Below are 21,595 nucleotides of genomic sequence, written 5' to 3'. Positions count from 1 at the left end.
GCAAGGTTTTTCAGAGCTTGCCACATACGCTGACCTAAGTGAATTTGGAGTACGTTTTTGCTGGCCAAAGTGGCATAAATGACCAAAACTGTCGTGTCTGGGAACGCCCCCTTTTGAAAAAAGAACTGACCTAAAAAAAAATCGTACCTAACTGACTTACTCTGGAGCAAACTTTTTGAGGGAAGATGATATTTTATAACTTACGCCAGAAAAAACAACTTACTCCAAAAAAATTGATGCAAGTCATGGCCAATGTTGGGCCCCAGGAATGTTACTGAAAATGTGTGTGTGTATGTGTGGCATGTGAATATGTTCTTATGTGAACATGTGAATATGTGGCATGTGAATATGTGGCATGTGAACATGCATGTGAACATGTGTGCACCCAATTATTCCGAGTGTCTTGACTGTGATTTCTCTAGTCGCACTAAATAAAATAATTGGCTACACCAACTTCTTCCCTAATTCATTTTGGGGACACAATCAACGCATTTTTATACATGTTTATATCTAATGAAAATAAATAGTTTAGAAATAGCTTTAAGTATAACTAACTTACCGTCTTCTTGCAGTAAGCCCCAACCAGTAATATAGCATTTTCGATTTGCAGGAAACACATGTAATTCTGATGGAAGACACACTGGTTGGATGTAATTATTGTACGTTACAGGTGCTGAAAGTTCAAGCAAGGCTATATCATAATCCATTGTGATGTTATTGAATTGTTCATGAGTAATCATCCGTTTGATTATTCGTAGTTCTGCAGTAAGTTCTGCAACTTTCTGGGAATGTGCTCCGATGTACGCTTTCCATAATAGTCGATTAGAGTACCTGCAAAAAGCAAAAGATATTCAAATTGTGAATATTAAAATAAGTTCTAGTGGGCAGTACTGAAAAATATGAGTAGATATTTTCCGTTTTCATATGTTCTAAAGTAGTATTATGATTTTGTGGAACAAAATATTAATATGAAATGAGAAACATGGCTGGCTCTCAAAACCTTGTCTCTAATCATTAACTGGCACGTTGATTGAGTTTTAATGAGTAAACCTAAACTGTTTTTCTTTATAAAGGCAACATTATTATTGAAAATAGAATTAAAGTGAGATGAAAAAAATGAGAGAATTTTCCTTGGACCTGAGGTTATCAATACTACTATGTTCAGTTATCGAGGCACAATTGCCTTCCTGCAGGTCCACTTTGATTATAAAACCACAAGCTCACATTTATATTGCACCTTTAATGTAGCAAAACATCCTAAGGTGCGTCACAGAGGAAAATGGAGGTGGGGGAGAAATTATTGACATTAAGCTAAAGAAGCAGCTATTAGAAGTGTAACTAAATGTTTCTTAGAGGTGGGCTTTAAGGAGTGTCTTAAAGAGGAGTGTTAGCTGGAGAGGCAGAGGGGTTTAGGGAGGGAATTCCAGAATGCGTGGCTTTGATGACTACAGGCATGGCTGCCAATCATGGGCCTTAGTGAGGGAGGGATTCACAAGAAGTTGATCCTATGATTAGCAAGATGATTTTGCCAAGGGGCATCATGAGGATCAAGAAGAGAATGGGGCTAAAGGTGGATCAATGGGAGAGGCTCCCAAGGTGATGGTAGCAATGGGAAGTGAAGCCTTTGGAGGAGATATTTAGTTGAGAGTGGAACCACGCATGGGCAGTTCCACTGAGCTGGACAATGGAGGAGACGTATTGGACGACGATGGCATGGTCAACCATATCAAAGGCTGCAGGGAAGTTGGGGAGGAATAATAAACCATTCAAATAGAATATAATTTGTGACTGTGGTTCAGGCTATTTTGCCACTGTGTGAGGGGTGGGAAATTGATTGGAGTGATTCAAACAGGGAGTTTGCAGGAGAGATGGCGACAGATCGGGAGGCGACAACATATTTGGATATTGTGGGAAGGAGAGGGTAGTAGTTTGCAAGGACAGGTGGGTTTTTTGAGGAGGGGGTTTGTTATGTATGTTAACTGGGTTTTACCTGCCACCGGAGTGCGCGACTGTTGGAGTCCTAATGGTCACTGGCAGACACGTGCAAGCCGTGTATATAATGTTGGCAGCCAGGTTGAATCCTCACTTTGAGAATAAATAAACTGGAGTAAGGTCATGCCTGAACTAGCTCATTGTACTTAGTCGCGTGGAGTTATTCGATACTTAACAGGGTTAATAATTGGTTTTGAAAGGAAGGTGAAACAGAGCCTTGGAAAGGGATCAATTTACAATGTCAGTAGTATGGGGGCCAGGAAGGGAAACTGGGTGTTCAACAGTTTAGTAGGAAAGGGCTCAAGGGAGCAGGAGGTGAATTTTGAGGAGACGAGGTCATACAGGGCATGGATGAGATAGGAGATAAATTAAAAAGATCATTCTTAATAGTTTTAAAAAGAGCAGCTGTGGTATACAATTAAACAGATTATTTATTTCATTGGGGCATAAATTTGAAATTGGTTTACATAGGTTATACGGCACAGAAACAGGACATTCAGTCCATCCAGTCCATGCTCCTCTCGAGCCTCCTCCCGTCTTTCCTCATCTAACTCTATCAGCATAACTTGCTATTTCCTTCTCCCTCATATGCTTGTTTAGCAACTCCCCTTAAATGCATCTATACTATTCGGTTCAACCACTCCCTGTGGTAGCGAGTTCCACATTCTCACCACATTCTTTGGGTAAAGAAGTTTTTCTGAATTCCCTATTTGATTTCTCGGTGACTGTCTTATATTGATGGCCTCTAGTTATGCTCTTCCCCACAAGTGGAAATATTCTCTCTGTATCCACTCTGTCAAAACCTTTCATAATTTTAAAGGTCACCCCTCAGCCTTCTTTATTCAAGAGGAACGAGACCCAGCCTGTTCATCCTTTCCAGATATGTATTCCCTCGCATTTCTGGTATCATCCTTGTAAATCTTCTCTGCACCCTCTCCAGTGCCTCTGTATTCTTTTTATACTATGGCGACCAGAACTGTACGCAGTACTCTAACCAAGATTCGATACAGCTTTAGCATAACTTCCCTACTTTTCAATTGTATACCTCTAGACATAAACCCTAATGCTTGGATTGCATTTTTTATGGCCTTGCTAAATGGGGTCGCAAATTTTAGTGATTTGTGTATTTGTACTCCGAGATCCCTTTGTTCGTCTATCCCACCTAGACCTACTCCCTCGAAATAATAACTGACCTCCCTATTCTTCCTACCAAAATGTAATACCTCACAATGCTGTAATCGTGACCATCTTCAAGAAAGGTGACAAGTCTGATTGTGGTAATTACAGAGCAGTTTCCCTGTTGTCTGCCGCAAGGAAGAATCCTCATTAATTGCCTTCTCCCAGAGGCTGAAGAGCTCCTCCCAGAGTCGCATTGCAGATTCCGCCCACTAAGGGGCACAATGGACATGATTTTCACCACGCATCAAATTCAAGAAAAATACAGGGACAGCACCAGCCTCTGTACATGGCCTTCTTTGACCTCACAAAGGCCTTCGACACTGTCAGCTGGGAGGGATTATGGAGTGTCCTCCTCAAATTCGGCTGCTCTCAAAAGTTTGTCACGATCCTCTGCCTGCTTCATGATGACATGCAAGCTGTGATCCTGAACAACGGATCCACCACAGACCCAATACACATGCAGACCGGGGTCAAGCAAGGCTGCGTCATTGCACCAACGCTCTTCTTGATCTTCCTTGCTGCAGTGCTCCATTTCACCCTCAATAAACTCCCTGCTTAGGTGGAGCTAATCTACAGAACAAATGGGAAATTGTTCAACCCCCATCGCCTCCAGTCCAGATCCAAGATCGTCCCATCCTCTGTCATTGAATTACAGTATGCAGACGACGCATGTGTTTGCGCACACTCGGAGGTCAAACTCCAAACCATCGTCAACACCTTCACCGAAGCGTACAAGAGTATGGGCCTTACACTAAATATCCGTAAGACAAAGGTTCTCTACCAACCAACCCCCGCCACACAGTCCTGCGCCTCAATTATCAAGATCCATGACTAGGCCTTGGATAACGTGGACCATTTTCCATACCTCGGGAGCCTACTGTATACAAGGGCAGACGTCGATGACAAAGTCCAACACTGCCTTCAATGTGCCAGTGTAGCTTTTGGTCGCCTGAGGAAGAGGGTGTTTGAAGACCAGGACCTCAAAACCGACACCAAGCTCATGGTCTACTGAGCAGCAGTGATACCTGCCCACGTATAGGCTTCAGACACATGGTCTATGTGCAGCAGGCACCTCAAAGTACTGGAGAAGTACCACCAACGTTGCAAGGTCCAGCAAATCCATTGGCAGGTTAGGCACACCAACACCAGTGTTCTAGCTCAGGCCAACAGCCCCAGCATCAAAGCATTGACCACGCTCGATCAGCTCCGATGGCTAGGCCACATCGTCCGCATGCCCGATACTAGACTCCCAAAACAAGCACTCTACTCAGAGTTCCAACATGGCAAGTGAGCCCCAGGTGGGCAGAGGAATTGCTTCAAGGACACCCTCAAAGCCTCCTTGAAAAAGTGCAACATCCACACCGACACCTGGGAATCCCTGGCTCCAGACTGCTCAAAATGGAGGAGAAGTATCCGGGAAGGCGCCGAACAGCTCGAGTCTCTTCGCCGGGAGCACGCGGAAGCCAAGTACAAACAGCGGAAGGAGCGCACAACAACCCAAGCACCCCACCCACCTGTCCCTCCAACCACCGTCTGCCCCACCTGTGACAGGGACTATGGTTCTCGTATTGGACTGTTCAGTCACCTAAGAATTCATGTTTAGAGTGGAAGCGTCTTCCTCAATTCCGAGGAACTGCCTATGATGATGACTCCTACTCTCTGCTTTCTGTCTTGAAGCCAGCTAGCAGCTTGGTAGAAAACAGGAGCTAAGTGGTCGGCAAGCAGATTGCCTGCCTGTATGTGTGGGCTCAGGGACTGCACTAAATTTGTCTCTCTGCCTGCTTAGCAAGAAATAAGCAAGCTGACAGCGCTACTTGCGATCTTCATTATATTCTATTTGACAAAAGAATCTAGAAATCGGATGTCACTGGCATCCTCTTAAAGGGGAGGTGCACTGTGGCTGCAATCAGCTTCATTTAATCTCTGAAATGGCAATCAGCAGAGAAACTGGAAGGACTCCCCACTTTTCAGATGCAGCTTTGGAGGTGTTAGTGGAGAAGATCGACAGGAGGAGGGATCTCATCTATCCACCTAACAGCAAGAAGGTATCCTGGCTAGCATCACGCCAACAGTGGGATGAGGCACAGCAAGATGACGCCAGAAGCATTGCTCCAAGGACCTGGCTACAGTGCAGAAAAAAGTTTAACGACCTGGCAAGGTTTACTAAGGTAAGATTCCTAACTCACATCTCATTACTGTCTGCTTAGTCCGACATTACTGGTGGCCTCAGCACTCAGAAACCTTCCCTCCCCCACTTCCCATTGTTATGTATACACTTGTGGGTAAGCTCACAGGTTGATAGAGCTGTTGGGTTGGGAGTGGCTTTGCCAGTGTCGCGTACAGTTCACAAGACTCAATAAAACCCCAGCTAGTTGGGTTCAGGGATTCCATCATGAGGCAGGTGGTTGTGATCCTGGTGGATGAATTAGTAATGTGTAGTGTGATTGTTAAACCTTTTCCTAATAAACTAATTAGTTCTTAATAGCAATGGTTGCTATGAATTCTTAAGCAAAGAACCCATGAAGCAGGTACATTACACCCTTCATCTCCTCCAATCACTTTAGCCACTTCACTCCACCTCCTTCTGTTACTACTGCAACACTCTGCAACTGCTACTGACCTCACTTTTACTTGCTTCATCTCCTTAGGTTAAAAATATAAACATTGAAAACGTGAAAACTTAATTAATTAAATACATTATAGATGGCAGGGCAGGCGATGTGTTACTGCTGCAACATATGGAAGCTGATTGACCCCATTGAGGTTCATGGCGACCACATCTGGGGCAAGTGTCTGCAGCTCGAGGAACTTCGGCTCTGTGTTGATGAGCAGGACACTGAGACACATCAGGGAGGGGGAGTGTTACCTGGATGCTGCGTTCCAGGAGGCAGTCACACCCCATAGATTAATTAATTCAAATTTGGTCCGTGGTCAGGGACGGAGGGTGTGACTATGAGCAAGGCAGGTATGGAGATCCAGGATGTAGTGATGGAGGAGCCTCAGCCCTTGCACTTGTCCAATAGGTTCGAGGCTCTTACTCCCATGTGTGGACGAGAGCAGGGATTGTGGGGAGGATGAGCAAACTGACAACAGCATCATGGTACAGGGGGCCATTCAAGCGGGGGGAGTAAAAAGGAATTTTGTAGTGGAAGAGGACAGTATAGTTAGGGGGATAGATACTGTTCTCTGCAGCCAAGAGTGAGAGTCCCAAAGGCAGTGTTGCCTGGCCGGTGCCAGGGTTAAGAACATCCCTTCTAGGCTGGAGAAAGGGGCCCAATTTTGGCCATGACTTGCTCCAATTTTTTGGAGTAAGTTGGTTTTTCTGGCATAAGTTAAAAAACACAATTTTCCCCAATAAACTTGCTCCACAGTAACTCAGTTCGGTACGATTTTTTTTAGTTGAGTTTTTTTTTCAAGAGGGGGCGTTCCCATGCCAGTTTTGGCCATTTATGCCACTTTGACCAGCTAAAACTTACTCCAAATCAACTTAGGTCAGCGTATGTGGCCAGCTCTGAAAAACATTGCGGGCAGTTAAGAATTCAGCGCAGGTTAGTACATTTAAAGTACCAAGCCTTACAAAGCACTAAACAAAGCACAAATAGCAATAGGCAATCAATCAATAACAAATAAAAAATAGAAGTCCTACCTTTATGCCAGAAACAAGTTTTTTTTTAAAGTTTCACCCCCACCCCCCAATCAAAACACTCTTTCCCCCCCTCCCCTATCAAAACTCTCCTCCTCCCCACCCCTCCCCCCACCCCCGCCACTCAAAACTCTCCTCACTAAACAATGCACAACCATCAATAAATAAAAATTAAAACTCAAGTCCTACCTCGGCCCGGGAAGTCAGCGGGCTGGCCGGTTGGTGTGGGAGGCCACTCGGCCGGGGATAGGGACTGCGAGCCCGCAGGACACACTGGGAGGGCGAGGAGCATGCGCGCAGACTCCACTGCGCATGCGCGCAGCTGCCGGCAGTGTTTTCTGTGCTGGGCTGTTGCTCCACCCCCCCACTGCACTATGTACGCCACTCTGGGACACCTTAGTCTCGGCAGAGCGGGCAGAATGGGGCCACTTTTTTTCTGCGCCGTTTCCAGCACACAATGGCAGCCTGCTGAGAGCATCAGCACAGTTTTCTGTGCCTGGTCTGTGGCGGATGGCGTAGTTGTATGCGAACAACGTGAGCGCCCATCTCTGGATGCGGGCCGATGCATTAGTATTTATCCCCTTACTCTCGGAAAACAGGGATATCAGTGGCTTATGGTCAGTTTCCAATTCAAATTTTAGCCCAAACAAGTACTGATGCATTTTCTTTACCCCACAGACACACGCTAGCGCTTCTTTTTCAATCATAATGTAGGCTCTCTCAGCTTTAGACAGACTCCTGGATGCATCAGTAATTGTTTGCAATTTTCCAAAATCATTAGCTTGGTGCAATACACACCCGACACCATACGACGACGCATCACATGCTAGTACCAAACGCTTACATGGATCATACAACACAAGCAATTTGTTTGAGCATAACAAGTTTCTAGCTTTTACAAAGGCATTTTCTTGGCTTTTGCCCCATACCCATCCGTCTCCTTTACGCAGTAAGGCGTGCAGTGGTTCTAACAGTGTGTTGAGACCCAATAAGAAGTTACCAAAATAGTTCAGGAGTCCTAGAAATGACCGCAGTTCCATCACGTTCTGTGGCCTCGGTGCGTTCTCGATTGCCTCTGTCTTCGAATCGGTGGACCTGATGCCGTCTGCAGCGATTCTTCTCCCTAGGAACTCCACTTCAGGCACCAGGAAGACGCACTTCGAGCATTTTAACCTGAGCCCCACGCGGTTGAGTTGACTAACAACCTCCTCCAGGTTCTGCAGATGCTCGACTGTGTCCCAACCTGTAACCAAGATGTCGTCCTGGAAGACCACCGTGCGTGGTACCGACTTCAGTAAGCTTTCCAGGTTTCTCTGGAATATTGCTGCCGCTGATCGAATTCTAAATGGGCATCTGTTATAAATGAAGAGACCTTTGTGCATGTTGATGCAGGTGAGGGCCTTCGATGATTCCTCCAACTCCTGCGCCATGTAGGCCGAGGTCAAGTCCAGCTTCGTGAACATCTTTCCTCCCGCCAGCGTAGCAAAAAGGTCGTCAGCCTTTGGTAGTGGGTATTGTTCCTGCAGGGAGAAATGATTGATAGTTACTTTATAATCACCACAGATTCTGACTGTGCTGTCTGCCTTGAGGACAGGAATGATCAGACTGGCTCACTCATTGAATTCGATCGGCGAAATGATGGCCTCTCGTTGCAGTTGGTCTAGCTCGATCTCTACCCTTTCTCGCATCATGTACGGTATTGCTCTCGCCTTGTGATAGATGGGTCACGCCCCCGGAATTAGGCGATCTGCACTTTTGCTCCTTGGAACTTCCCGATGCCTGGTTTGAACAGTGAAGAGAACTTGTTTAAGACCTGAGCACACGAAGTGTCGTCAGCAGACGAGAGCACTCGGACGCCATCCCAGTATATCTTTCCCAGCCAGCTCCTGCCAAGCAGTGTGGGACCATCGCCCAGTACTACCCGAAGTGGTAGCTTGTGCACCGCTCCATCGTAGGAGACTTTTACAGTAGCACTGCCGATTACGGGAATCAGTTCCTTTGTGTAAGTTCTCAGTTTTGTGCGAATTGGAGTCAAGACCGGCTTTGAGGCCTTGCTGCACCACAATTTTTCGAAAGTCTTTTTGCTCATAATGGATTGGCTCGTGCCCGTGTCCAACTCCATTGACACTGGGAGTCCATTTAGTTCAACATTCAGCATTATCGGGGCAAATGTATTCAGCCCATATACCTCTGCCTCCTCGGTCTGAGGCTCTGGTTCGTCATGATCCGCTGTGGATCTGTCCTCCTCTGCAACATGATGGTTTGCAGAATTAACAGGATTAGCAGCTCGCCTGCACACATGTTGGAGGTGTCCCATTGTTCCACAGCCCTTGCAAATGTACCCTTTAAAGCAGCATGAATTGAAACTATGGTCACTCCTACAGCGCCAACAAGGTGTTAATAGCCTTGCATTCACCACCCTTGAGGGTGGACTCTGAGAGATCTGCAAACATGCAGCTGCAGGCATGTGGGGCCTGCCTTGTACGTTGCAATTTGAAAACATCACTTTGTTCACAGTTCTTGTAGCAGCACTTGTGTGCTGAGAGATTTGCTTAGTATTGTCATTGGTGCCAATGAACGCCTGGGCTATCGCTATGGCCTTACTCAAGGTTGGGGTCTCTACAGTCAAAAGTTTGCGAAGTATCGTTTCATGGTCATTGCCAAGTATGAAAAAGTCTCTCAGCATGTTCTCCAAATGTCCTTCAAATTCGCAATGTCGTGCAAGGCGTCTTAGCTCGGCGACATAACTTGCCACTTCCTGGCCTTCAGACCTTTTGTAGGTGTCGAACCGGTACCTCGCCATGAGAACACTTTCCTTTGGGTTCAGATGCTCCCGGACCAGTGTGCACAAATCATCGTATGATCTCTCTGTGGGTTTCGCTGGAGCAAGCAGATTTTTCATGAGGCCATACATTGGTGCCCCACAGACGGTGAGGAGAATCGCTCTTTGTTTGGCAGCATTCGCTTCTCCTTCCAGCTTGTTGGCCACAAAGTATTGGTCGAGTCGCTTCACGAAGATTTCCCAATCATCTCCCTCCGAGAATTTCTCCAGGATGCTCACTGTTCTCTGCATCATTGGGTTCATTATCTGTATCTCATTGCCACTTGTTAAGTACAGAAACATAGAAATATAGAAAATAGGTGCAGGAGTAGACCATTCGGCCCTTCAAGCCCGCACCACCATTCAATAAGATCATGGCTGATCATTCACCTCAGTACCCCTTTCCTGCTTTCTCTCCATACTCCTTGATCCCTTTAGCTGTAAGGGCCATATCTAACTCCCTCTTGAATATATCCAATGAACTGGCATCAACAACTCTCTAAGGCAGGGAATTCCACAGGTTAACAACTCTCTGAGTGAAGAAGTTTCTTCTCATCTCAGTCCTAAATGGCTTACCCCTTATCCTTAAACTGTGTCCCCTGGTTCTGGATTTCCCCAATATTGGGAACATACTTCCTGCATCTAACATGTCCAGTCCTATCAGAATTTTATATGTTTCTATGAGATCCCCTCTCATCCTTCTAAACTCCAGTGAATAAAGGCCCAGTCGATCCAGTCTCTCCTCATATGTCAGTCCAGCCATCCCGGGAATCAGTCTGGTGAACCTTCACTGCACTCCCTTAATAGCAAGAATGTCCATCCTCCGATTAGGAGACCAAAACTAACACAATATTCCAGGTGAGGCCTCACTAAGACCCTTACAACTGCAGTAAGATCTCCCTGCTCCTATACTCAAAACCCCTAGCTATGAAGGCCAACATACCATTTGCCTTCTTCACCGCCTGCTGTACCTGCATGACAACTTTCAATGACTGATATACCATGACACCCAGGTCTCGTTGCACCTCCCCTTTTCCTAATCTGCCGCCATTCAGATAATATCCTGCCTTTGTGTTTTTGCCCCCAAAGTGGATACTCTCATATTTATCCACATTATACTGCATTTGCCCACTCACCTAACCTGTCCAAGTCACCCTGCAGCCTCTTAGCATCCCCCTCACAGCTCACACTGCCACCCAGCTTAGTGTCATCCGCAAACTTGGAGATATTACTCTCAATTCCTTCATCTAAATCATTAATGTATATTGTAAATAGCTGGGGTACCAGCACTGAATCCTGCAGCACTCCACTAGTCACTGCCTGCCATTCTGAAAAGGACCCGTTTATCCCGACTCTCTGCTTCCTGTCTGCCAACCAGTTCTCTATCCACGTCAGTACATTATCCCCAATACCATGTGCTTTAATTTTGCACAACAATCTCTTGTGTGGGACCTTGTCAAAAGCCTTTTGAAAGTCCAAATACACCACAGCCACTGGTTCTCCCTTGTCCACTCTACTAGTTACATCCTCAAAAAATTCTAGAAGATTTGTCAAGCATGATTTCCCTTTCATAAATCCATGCTGACTTGGACCAATCCTGTCACTGCTTTCCAAATACGCTGTTATTTCATCTTTAATAACTGATTCCAACATTTACTCCACTACTGATGTCAGGCTAACCGATCTATATTTACCTGTTTTCGCTCACCCTCCTTTTTGAAAAAGTGGTGTTACATTAGCTACCCTTCAGTCCATAGGAACTGATCCAGAGTCGATAGACTGTCGGAAAATGATCACCAATGCATCCACTATTTCTAGGGCCACTTCCTTAAGTACTCTGGGATGCAGACTATCAGGCCTGGGGATTTATCGGGCTTCAATCCCATCAATTTCCCTAACACAATTTCCCGCATAATAAGGATATCCTTCAGTTCCTCCTTCTCACGAGACCCTCGGTACCCTAGTACTTCCGGAAGGTTATTTGTGTCTTCCTTCGTGAAGACAGAACCAAAGTATTTGTTCAACTGGTCTGCCATTTCTTTGTTCTCTATTATAAATTCACCTGAATTTGACTGCAAGGGACCTACGTTTGTCTTCACTAATTTCTTTCTCTTCACATATCTATCGAAGCTTTTGCAGTCAGTTTTTATGTTCCCGGCAAGCTTCCTCTCATACTCTATTTTTCCCCTCCTAATTAAATCCTTTGTCCTCCTCTGCTGAATTCTAAATTTCTCCCAGACCTCAGGTTTGCTGCTTTTTCTGGCCAATTTTTATGCCTCTTCCTTGGATTTAACACTATCCTTAATTTCCCTTGTTAGCCACGGTTGAGCTATCTTCCCCATTTTATTTTTACTCCAGACAGAGATGTACAATTGTTGAAGTTCATCCATGTGATCCTTAAATATTTGCCATTGCCTATCCACCGTCAACCCTTTAAGTATCATTTGCTAGTCTATTGTAGCCAATTCACGTCTCATACCATCGAAGTTACCTTTCCTTAAGTTCAGGACCCTAGTCTCTGAATTAACTGTGTCACTCTCCATCTTAATAAAGAATTCTACCATATTATGGTCACTCTTCCTCAAGGGGCCTTGCACAACAAGATTGCTAATTAGTCCTTTCTCATTACACATCACCCAGTCTAGGATGGCCAGCCCTCTAGTTGGTTCCTCGACATATTGGTCTAGAAAACTATCCCTAATTCACTCCAGGAAATCCTCCTCCACCGTATTGCTACCAGTTTGGTTAGCCCAATCTATATGTAGATTAAAGTCGCCCATGATGACTGCTGTATCTTTATGGCATGCATCCCTAATTTCTTGTTTGATGCTGTCCCCAACCTCACTACTACTGTTTGGTGGTCTGTACACAACTCCCACTAGCGTTTTCTGCCCTTTGGTATTCCACAGCTCCACCCATACAGATTCCACATCATCCAAGCTAATGTCCTTCCTTACTATTGCGTTAATTTCCTCATTAACCAGCAACGCTACCGCACCTCCTTTTCCTTTCTGTCTATCCTTCCTGAATGTTGAATACCCCTGGATGTTGAGTTCCCAGCCTTGGTCACCCTGGAGCCATGTCTCTATGATGCCAATTATATCATATTCATTAATTGCTGCCTGTGCAGTTAATTTGTCTACCTTATTATGAATACTCCTCACATTGAGGCACAGAGCCTTTAGGCTTGTCTTTTTAACACACTTTGCCCTTTTAGAATTTTGCTGCAATGTGGCTCTTTTTGCTTTTTGCCTTGGGTTTCTCTGCCCTCCACTTTTACTTTTCTTCTTTCTATCTTTTGCTTCCACCCCCTTTTTACTTCCCTCTGTCTCCCTGCATAGGTTCCCAACCCCCTGCCATATTAGTTTAACCCCTCCCCAACAGCACTAGCAAACATTCCCCCTAGGGCATTGGTTCCGGTCCTGCCCAGGTGCAGACCGTCCGGTTTGTACTGGTCCCACCTCCCCCAGAACCGGTTCCAATGTCCCAGGAATTTGAATCCCTCTCCCTTGCACCATTCCTCAAGCCACGTATTCATCTGCGCTATCCTGCAATTCCTACTCTGACTAGCACGTGGCACTGGTAGCAATCCTGAGATTATTACCTTTGAGGTCCTACTTTTTAATTTAACTCAGAGCTCCCTAAATTTAGCTTGTAGGACCTCATCCCGATTTTTACCTGTATCGTTGGTACCTATATGCACCACGACAACTGGCTGTTCACCCTCCCCCTTCAAAATGTCCTGCAACTGCTCTGAGACATCCTTGACCTTTGCACCAGGGAGGCAACATACCATCCTGGAGTCTCGACTGCGACTGCAGAAACGTCTATCTATTCGCCTTACAATAGAATCCCCTACCACTATAGCTCTCCCACGCTTTTTCCTGCCCTCCTGTGCAGCAGAGCCATCCACGGTGCCATGGACTTGGCTGCTGCTGCCCTGCCCTGATGAGTCATCCCCCCCAACAACACCCAAAGCGGTGTATCTGTTTTTGAGGGGGATGACCGTAGGGGACCTTCCTGCCACTGCCCTCCCTGTTGGTCATCCATTCCCTATCTGACTCTGTAACTTTTATCTGTGGTAAGACCAACTCACTAAACATGCTCTAGAGTGAATCCACTTGCAGCTCCAGTGCCGCAATGTGGTCTGTCAGGAGCTGCTGCAGAGTACACTTCCCGCACATGTAGTCATCAGGGACACTGGAAGCGTCCCTCAGTTCCCACATAGCACAGGAGCAGCAGGACATGTGTCCGAGCTCTCCTGCCATGACTTAGCCCTTAGATTAACTTAATTTGGCAATAACAATGATAAAGATTACCTACTGATAGGCAAAATAAAAAGAAAAACTACCCACCAATCACCAGCCAATCACTTACCCCCTTGGCTGTGACATCACCTTTCAATTCCTTTCTACTTCTTTGTTTTCTTTCTGCCCCTGCACCGGCTAGCTCATCAAACTCGTGCCTCCGCTGACTGTTGGGCCTTTTATAGGCCTCTCCGACGCTGCCCTGGACTCCCGCTCCTCGAACTACCGCCTCCTCGACTCTCGGGCCTTTTATAGGCCTACGACTCCCCGGACTCCCGCTCCTCGAACTACCGCCTCCTCGACTCTCGGGCCTTTTATAGGCCTCCGACTCCCCGGACTCCCGCTCATCGAACTCCCGCCTCCGCCAACTGTTGGGCCTTTTATAGGCCTCTGTGACGCTGCCCCAGACTCCCGCTTCTCGAACTCCCGCCTCCTCGACTCTCGGGCCTTTTATAGGCCTCCGACTCCCCGGACTCCCACTCCTCGAACTCCCGCCTCCTCGACTCTCGGGCCTTTTATAGGCCTCTGACTCCATAGACTCCCGCTCCTCGACCTCCCGCCTCCTCGACTCTCGGGCCTTTTATAGACCTCCGACTCCCGCTCCTCGAACTCCCGCCTCCGCCGACTGTTGGGCCTTTTATATGCCTCTCCGATGCCTCCCCGGACTCTCACTCCTCGATCTCCGCCTCCGCCGACTGTTGGGCCTTTCATAGGCTTCTCCGCTCTGCCCCGGACTCCCGCTCCTCGATCTCCCACCTCCTCAACTCTCGGGCCTTTTTATAGGCCTCCGACTCCCTGGACTCCAGCTCCTCGAACTCCCGCCTCCTCGACTCTCGGGCCTTTTATAGGCCTCCAACTGCCTGGACTCTCGCTCCTCGAACTCCCGCCTCCGCCGACTGTTGGGCCTTTTATAGGCCTCTCCGACACTACCCTGGACTCCCGCTTCTCGATCTCCCTGACTTCGCCGATTGTTGGGCCTTTTATAGGCCTCTCCGATGCTGCCCCTGACTCCCACTCCTCGATCTCATGATATGAAGAAAGAGTCTGACTAGATGCTGTGAGTTCAAATAAAGTGTGACTGTAGTCTTTTATTGCAGGTCTCCAGAGTGCCTCTCCAGCCTGTGAGGCCTCCTTAAGTACCTGTGCTCCCAAGGGTTTATGGGATCCCTTGGGACTCCAGGGGATGAGCCCTCAGGTGGCTGTACAAGGTAAATACAAGTTTACATATATAACAGGTAGATGCAGAGAGGATGTTTCCCCTCGTGGGGGAATCTAGAACTAGGGGGCATAGTTTCAGAATAAACGGTCACCCATTTAAAACAGAAATAAGGAGGAATTTCTTCTCTCAGAGGGTCGCAAATCTTTGGAATTCTATACCCCAGAGAGCTGTGGGGGTTGGGTCTTTGAATATATTTAAGGTGGTGATAGACAGATATTTGAATGATAAGGGAGTCAAGAGTTATGGGGAGCGGGCAGGAAAGTGAAGTTGACGCCAGAATCAGATCAGCCATGATCTTATTGAATGGAGGAGCAGGCTTGAGGGGCCAAATGGCCTACTCCTGCTCCTATTTCTTATGTTCTTATGATCTCAAAAATCATGTCATCTTTCACACACCAGCTAGAGTAATCTATCATGGCATACACATCCACAAAACATCTCATTAGGCTAATACTAACACACTCCCTTTTATCTTGTAGGAGAAACTGGCACACAATAACAGAGAGCCGGCAGCCACAGGTAGAGGCCAAGCATCTATACACATCCTATCCCCTCTGGACATTGTGGGAAGGGGGTGCGTCAGGAGTGTGGCTTCTGGAGAAGCTGAAGGAAAAGTCCTGAAGAGTTTTTAGGCAACTCACCCTATTTCCCATCTCACTGAATTCTCAACCTTATACACTATGCATGACAAAGGGATTCAGCAGTCATTCATCTATCTCTGCTTACTCTTGCCACTAACTGTTAACCCTTGTCCCTCTCTTCCCTTTCACATCTGAAACTCTAGAGGGCACAGCTGAAAAGGCAGAAATTCCTCCAGAAATTCCAGCATCGATCAATGTTACCCAAGCAAACACCAGCTCAGAGACAGGCACCCTGGGAAGTTTAAAGGCTAGAGTAGAGAGGCCTGAACTGGGAAATTCACTGAGCACAAGTACTTAGGAGCAAAGGCAAATGGGCAGGACAGCTCTGAAAGAATGTTGCTGGAGCGAGACCTCGCATCCTAGCCTACAGAAGAAATGAGGACCTTGATGACCCTGATGACCCAGCCCACAGAAGAGAACTGTTGGCTATATGGCACAAACTTCTAAGTGAACTGAACAGCCTGTCAGTGAGCTTCCGCACAATGGAAGACAGCATGGAGGTGTCCAACTCCAACTTGCCCCACTCACTGGTGGTGGTGTGGCTCTCTTCACCAAATCATACCTTGGTCTGTCCCCCTACACCTCCAGCACTTTCTCCTCCTTTGACCATCTCGCCTTATTCCACCCCTCTCACCTCTCATTTAAAATTCTCATTCTTTACCGCCCACCCAAGTATGATAAAAATGTTATCACGGATATATCCTCACTGCTTTCCTCCCTCAGCCTCTGCACCGAGCGACTTCTCATCCTTGGTGATTTCAACCTCCATCTCAATTCATCATGCTCTCTCTCCTGTGAGTTCAGTACCCTCCTGTCCTCCCTTAATCTCTCCTTCCATGTGAATTCCTCAACCCATATTCACGGCCACCCCCATATTCATGGCCTCGCTATTCCTACTGTGTCAATTACAGATAAGGCCATCTCTGATCATTCCCTTGCATCGCTTTCCATCCACATCCCCCTTCCCCAATCCAAACCTACTTCCTTCTGCATCGGCGCCAGGAAAGAACTCTCCCCAAACTCTCTTACAACTGCACTTATCAACTGCAAGCTGTCCAACCTTTGGCCCTCCTTTCACCAGGACATTTCTGCAGCCACTGATCTGCTCAACCACACCCTCACCACCATCTTTGATGCCCTAGTCCCTATTAAAACCATTACTCTCTCTCATCCTGGCCGTTCCCCCAGGTACAGCCCTCATCTTCACTCCCTCATGTCCAAGGGGCGCAGACTTGAATGGACATGACGGATAACTGGTTTAGCCATTCACTGCCAGATCTGATTCGACCACATAAAGAATTATCGGGTCCTACTCTTGTCTACAAAAACTGCTCACTATTACAGGATCATTCTGGAATGCAAAGATAATACACAGCTACTATTCTCTACTGCTAACCATCTTCTTAAACCTCTCTCCCCTGTCTCCACCACACTCACCTCCAAGAATAAGTGTGAGGAGCTCATGGGCTTCTTTGTCTCAAAAATTGAGACTATCTGATCAGCTGCCTCTGCGAGTTCCCTTCCTTCCCCGAGCCCACCGGGCCAAACTTACTCTGAGGCTCCCACCTGCCCTAGCTCTAAACTCACATCGTTCTCTAGTTTTTCTTTAATCTCTGCTCTTGACCTCTCCACACTCATCTTGTCCATGAGACCCACTTCCTGCTCTCTTGATCCTATTCCCACTAAACTGCTGACCACCCAATTTCCTTTTTGGCTCCCATGTTAGCCGACATTGTTAACGGTTCTCTCTCCTCAGGTACTGTCCCCTCTCCTTCAAATCTGCGGTCATCACCCCTCTCCTCAAAAAAAACAACCCCTGACCCCACTGTGCTTGCTAGTTACTGCTCCATTTCCAACCTCTCTCCCAAATCCGTGACCATCTATCTTTCCTGGAACTCCATGTTTGAATCCATTCAATCTGGTTTGCGCCCCTGCCACAGTACCGAAACGGCTCTCATCAAAGTCACAAATGATATCCATTGTGAATGTGACAAAGATAACCTTTCCCTCCTCATCCTCCTGGATCTGGCTGCAGCCTTTGACACAGTTGACCACTCTATCCTCCTCCAAAGCCTTTCCACTATCGTCCAGCTAGGTGGGAATGCACTCGCCTGGTTCTATTCTTATCTATCCAACAGTAGCCAGAAAATCTCCTGCAATGGCTTCAATTCCCACTCCTGCATCGTTACCTCTGATGTCCCCCAAGGATCTATCCTTGCTCCTTATTTCTCATCTATATGCTGCCCCTTGGTGATATCATCAGGAAACACGGAGTCAGTTTCCACATGTACGCTGGCAACACCCAACTCTACCTCTCCACCACTTCTCTTGACCCCTCTATTGTCTCTAAATTGTCAGACTGCTTGTCCGACATCCAGTACTGGATGAGCAGAAATTTTCTCCAATTAAATATTGGGAAGATCGAAGCCATTGTCTTTGGTTCCCACCATAAACCGTGTTCCCTAACAACTGACTCCATCCCTCTCCCTAGCATCTATCTGAGGCTAAACCAGACTGTTCACAACCTAGGCATCATATTTGACCCTGAAATGAGCATCTGGTCACATATCCGCGGCATAACTAAAACCGCCTATTTCCACCTCAGTAACACTTCCGCCCCTGCCTCAGCTCTTCTGCTGCTGAAACCCTCATCCATGCCTTTGTTATCTCTAGATTTGACTACTGCAGCACACTTCTGGCTGGCCTCCCACATTCTACACTACGTATACTTGAGGTCATCCAAAACTCGGCAGCCCTTGTCTTAACTCGCACCAAGTCCTGATCACCCATCACCCCTGTGCTTGCTGACTTACATTGGCTCCCTGTTAAGCAACGGCTCGATTTCAAAATTCTCATCCTTGTTTACAAATCCCTCCATGGCCTCACCCCTCCCTATCTCTGTAATCTCTTTCAGCTTCACAACCCCACGAGATGTCTACGCTCCTCAAATTCTGCCCTCTTGAACATCCCTCATTATAATTGCTCAACCATCGGTGGCCGTGCCTTCAGCTTCTTAGGCCCTCAGCTCTGGAACTCCCTCCCTAAATCTCTCTGCCTCTCTACCTCTCTTTCCTCCTTCAAGATGCTCCTTAAAGTCTACCTCATCAGCCGTAATTTCTTCTTATATGGCTCGGTGTCAAATTTACCTGTTTTGTCTTATAACACTGCTGTGAGCATCTTGGGACATTTTACTACGTTAAAGGCGCTATATAAATAAAAGTTATTGCTGTTGTATGGTGCCTTTATGCGTGCATTCAGACCATGCAGTCAACCATGGAGTGAGTGATCAGCTCTATGAACATTGCATTGGGGCCCACATGATGGTGTCTCTGGTGGCATCTCTGACAGCTTCAAAGGAAGCTCAGACTGCTGTGATCTTGGCTCTGGGCTCCAGAATGTCCTCTGGCTGAGAGCACCCCATTAGTCCTGCAGTCTGTTCTCACACAGGGCAGTGGGTGTGCTGAGGTACAGCTCCATAAGTGTGGCATTTGCTCCATGTGAAATGCAGATGATAGCACACCTGCTCCTCCACCACACTTTCAACCAGTGCCTCTGTTGGTGCCCGACGGTCAACTGGGCCCGGCTGCCGCCGAGATACTACTGTCTGCAGCTGGACCTTATACGCCAGAGCTATTCGAGTTCATCCACCAGTGGGGTGGGAAGTGGGGCAGCAACATCCAGTCCGTAATCAGCATTTGTAACTGTGCCACAGCTATACTGGCAGCATCTAGATTCAATTCAGGCGGTGATAGGACGCGACACTGCCTCGTGCTTATATTCGCTTCCTACGCACATACACAGAGGGTGAAGATGGCAGATGCAACAGCAGCTCATCAGCACACACACTGGTTCTCCGATGCTGCCGTGGATGCACTGCTTGATGCCCTGGAGAGGCAGCGGGAGTTGCTGCGGATCTAAGCTGGCAGGAGGCCACAGCCACAGACATTTTGACGTCTATAGAGGGAAGTCGCTCAAAGCATCTCAGCAACTCACACGGTGCCCAGGACAGTGACCCAATGATGGAAGAGGTGGAACAACATGACGCAGGTGGTGCAGGGTGAGTATCCTTAACATTATGGGGATGGAGTATAAAAGGGGATGGAGTATAAAAGCAGGGAAGTCTTGCTACAGCTATACAGGGTATTAGTGAGGCCACACTGGAATATTGCGTGCAGTTTTGGTTTCCATATTTACGAAAGGATATGCTTGCTTTGGAGGCAGTTCAGAGAAGGTTCACTAGGTTGATTCCGGAGATGAGGGGGTTGACTTATGAGAATAGTTGAGTAGGTTGGGCCTCTACTCATTGAAATTCAGAAGAATGAGAGGTGATCTTATCGAAACATATAAGATTATGAGGGGGCTTGACAAGGTGGATGCAGAGAGAATGTTTCCACTGGTGGGGGAGACTAGAACCAGAGGGCATGATCTTAGAATAAGGGGCCATCCATTTAAAACAGAGATGAGGAGAAATTTCTTCTCTCAAAGGGCTGTAAATCTGTGGAATTCGCTGCCTCGGAGATGAGACATTGAATAAATTTAAGACAGAAATGGACAGTTTCTTAAACGATAAGGGGATCAAGGGTTATGGGGAGCGGGCAGGAAAGTGGAGCTGAGTCCATGATCAGATCAGCTGTAATCTTATTGAATGGCGGAGCAGGCTCGAGGGGCCATATGGCCTAATCCTGTTCCTATTTCTTATGTTCGCATGTACTTATTAATCTGAGCATGCCATGCTCTGAGCTCAATGCACAGTCTCTCCTCAATGTGAATATGTCTGACCCCATGCTATATGTGGGTGAGGCCAGATGCAAGGTGCGCATTTGCAGCCTCACCCACTCCAAGGGCCTACATGCGCTGTTAACCTTCCTACTCCGTTGTGGAGACACACCCCTCATCTTGTTACCTCCTCTGTCTTCATATGTGTCTGTAAGATGGTATCCTCACCATAACTGTTAGGTCCTGGCCCCCTCAGTCAAGTATTGCCACACCAAGTACTCGCAGCTAATCGAAGTTACATTGATCTGTGAAGACTCCCATACAGTAACATATTCTGAAATATGTAAGGCACTTCGGACAGACGGATAGAAGGGCACTGACTCTAAACTATTTAATCTTGCAGGCCAAGCTAGCCCATACTAGAAGGGAACAAATGCGGACCGGAGGAGGGGACCCTGATCTGCAACCCCTAACTGCATTGGAGGAACGTGTCTCGGCCCTGATGGGCGTAACAAGTGGGTACGGTGGTGGTGGGTCAGACCAAGCCCCCTCGGGACAATGACAGTATGTTGAGTTCCCTTGCAGCCTGTGGCAGGCCACTTAGCCCTGACACCACAATCCTTCACCACTTTCCATGAAAATACCTTATCCAGTCCTGGCCCCCTCCCCTGCAGGTAACCACGTTTCTCTGGCTTTGTGCTTTCAGATGATGACCTGGAGAGCCAAGAACCTGCACGTCAGTCTTCCATTGCGGGTGATGGTGGAGAGGAGGAGGATGCGGAGGACATCTCTTTGGCATTTACCAAGGATCCAGCGGCCTCAGAGAGTGGAGCCAGCACCTTTTTGGAAGAAGGCAGGTCGGGGAGATGGAGGTGGGTGATGCTCCGGGACCCAGTGGCCTCCAGCAACGCCACGAGGGAGAGGAAGCCTGGAGGGCCAGTTCCCCGGAGGGTGAGTGCGCTCCTGGGTGATGCTCAGCAGCACTCTGATGAGGAGGCCGAGTTGGAGGTTGTCGCAAGACAATCATTGCAGATACACAGCGATCTGCTGGGTGCAATGTCAACGGTGCCAGAGAGT

General features: G+C 47.4%; 1 protein-coding gene across 1 annotated transcript in view; it reads right to left on the bottom strand.

Moving 5' to 3' along the window:
• The window catches only part of LOC139275542 (suppressor of tumorigenicity 14 protein homolog), a 272,613-nt gene that overhangs the window by 21,862 nt on the left and 229,156 nt on the right, over positions 1-21,595 (bottom strand). The window contains exon 17 of the mRNA XM_070892710.1: positions 560-831. Within this exon, the coding sequence (XP_070748811.1) occupies positions 560-831 (272 nt within the window). The remainder of the gene's footprint in view (positions 1-559; positions 832-21,595) is intronic.

This window comes from Pristiophorus japonicus, chromosome 11 (genome assembly GCF_044704955.1).
Source record: "Pristiophorus japonicus isolate sPriJap1 chromosome 11, sPriJap1.hap1, whole genome shotgun sequence".
Lineage (NCBI taxonomy): Eukaryota > Metazoa > Chordata > Chondrichthyes > Pristiophoridae > Pristiophorus > Pristiophorus japonicus.
Note: the sequence above shows the minus strand (reverse complement) of the source record. Positions and strands in the feature narration are given on the sequence as shown.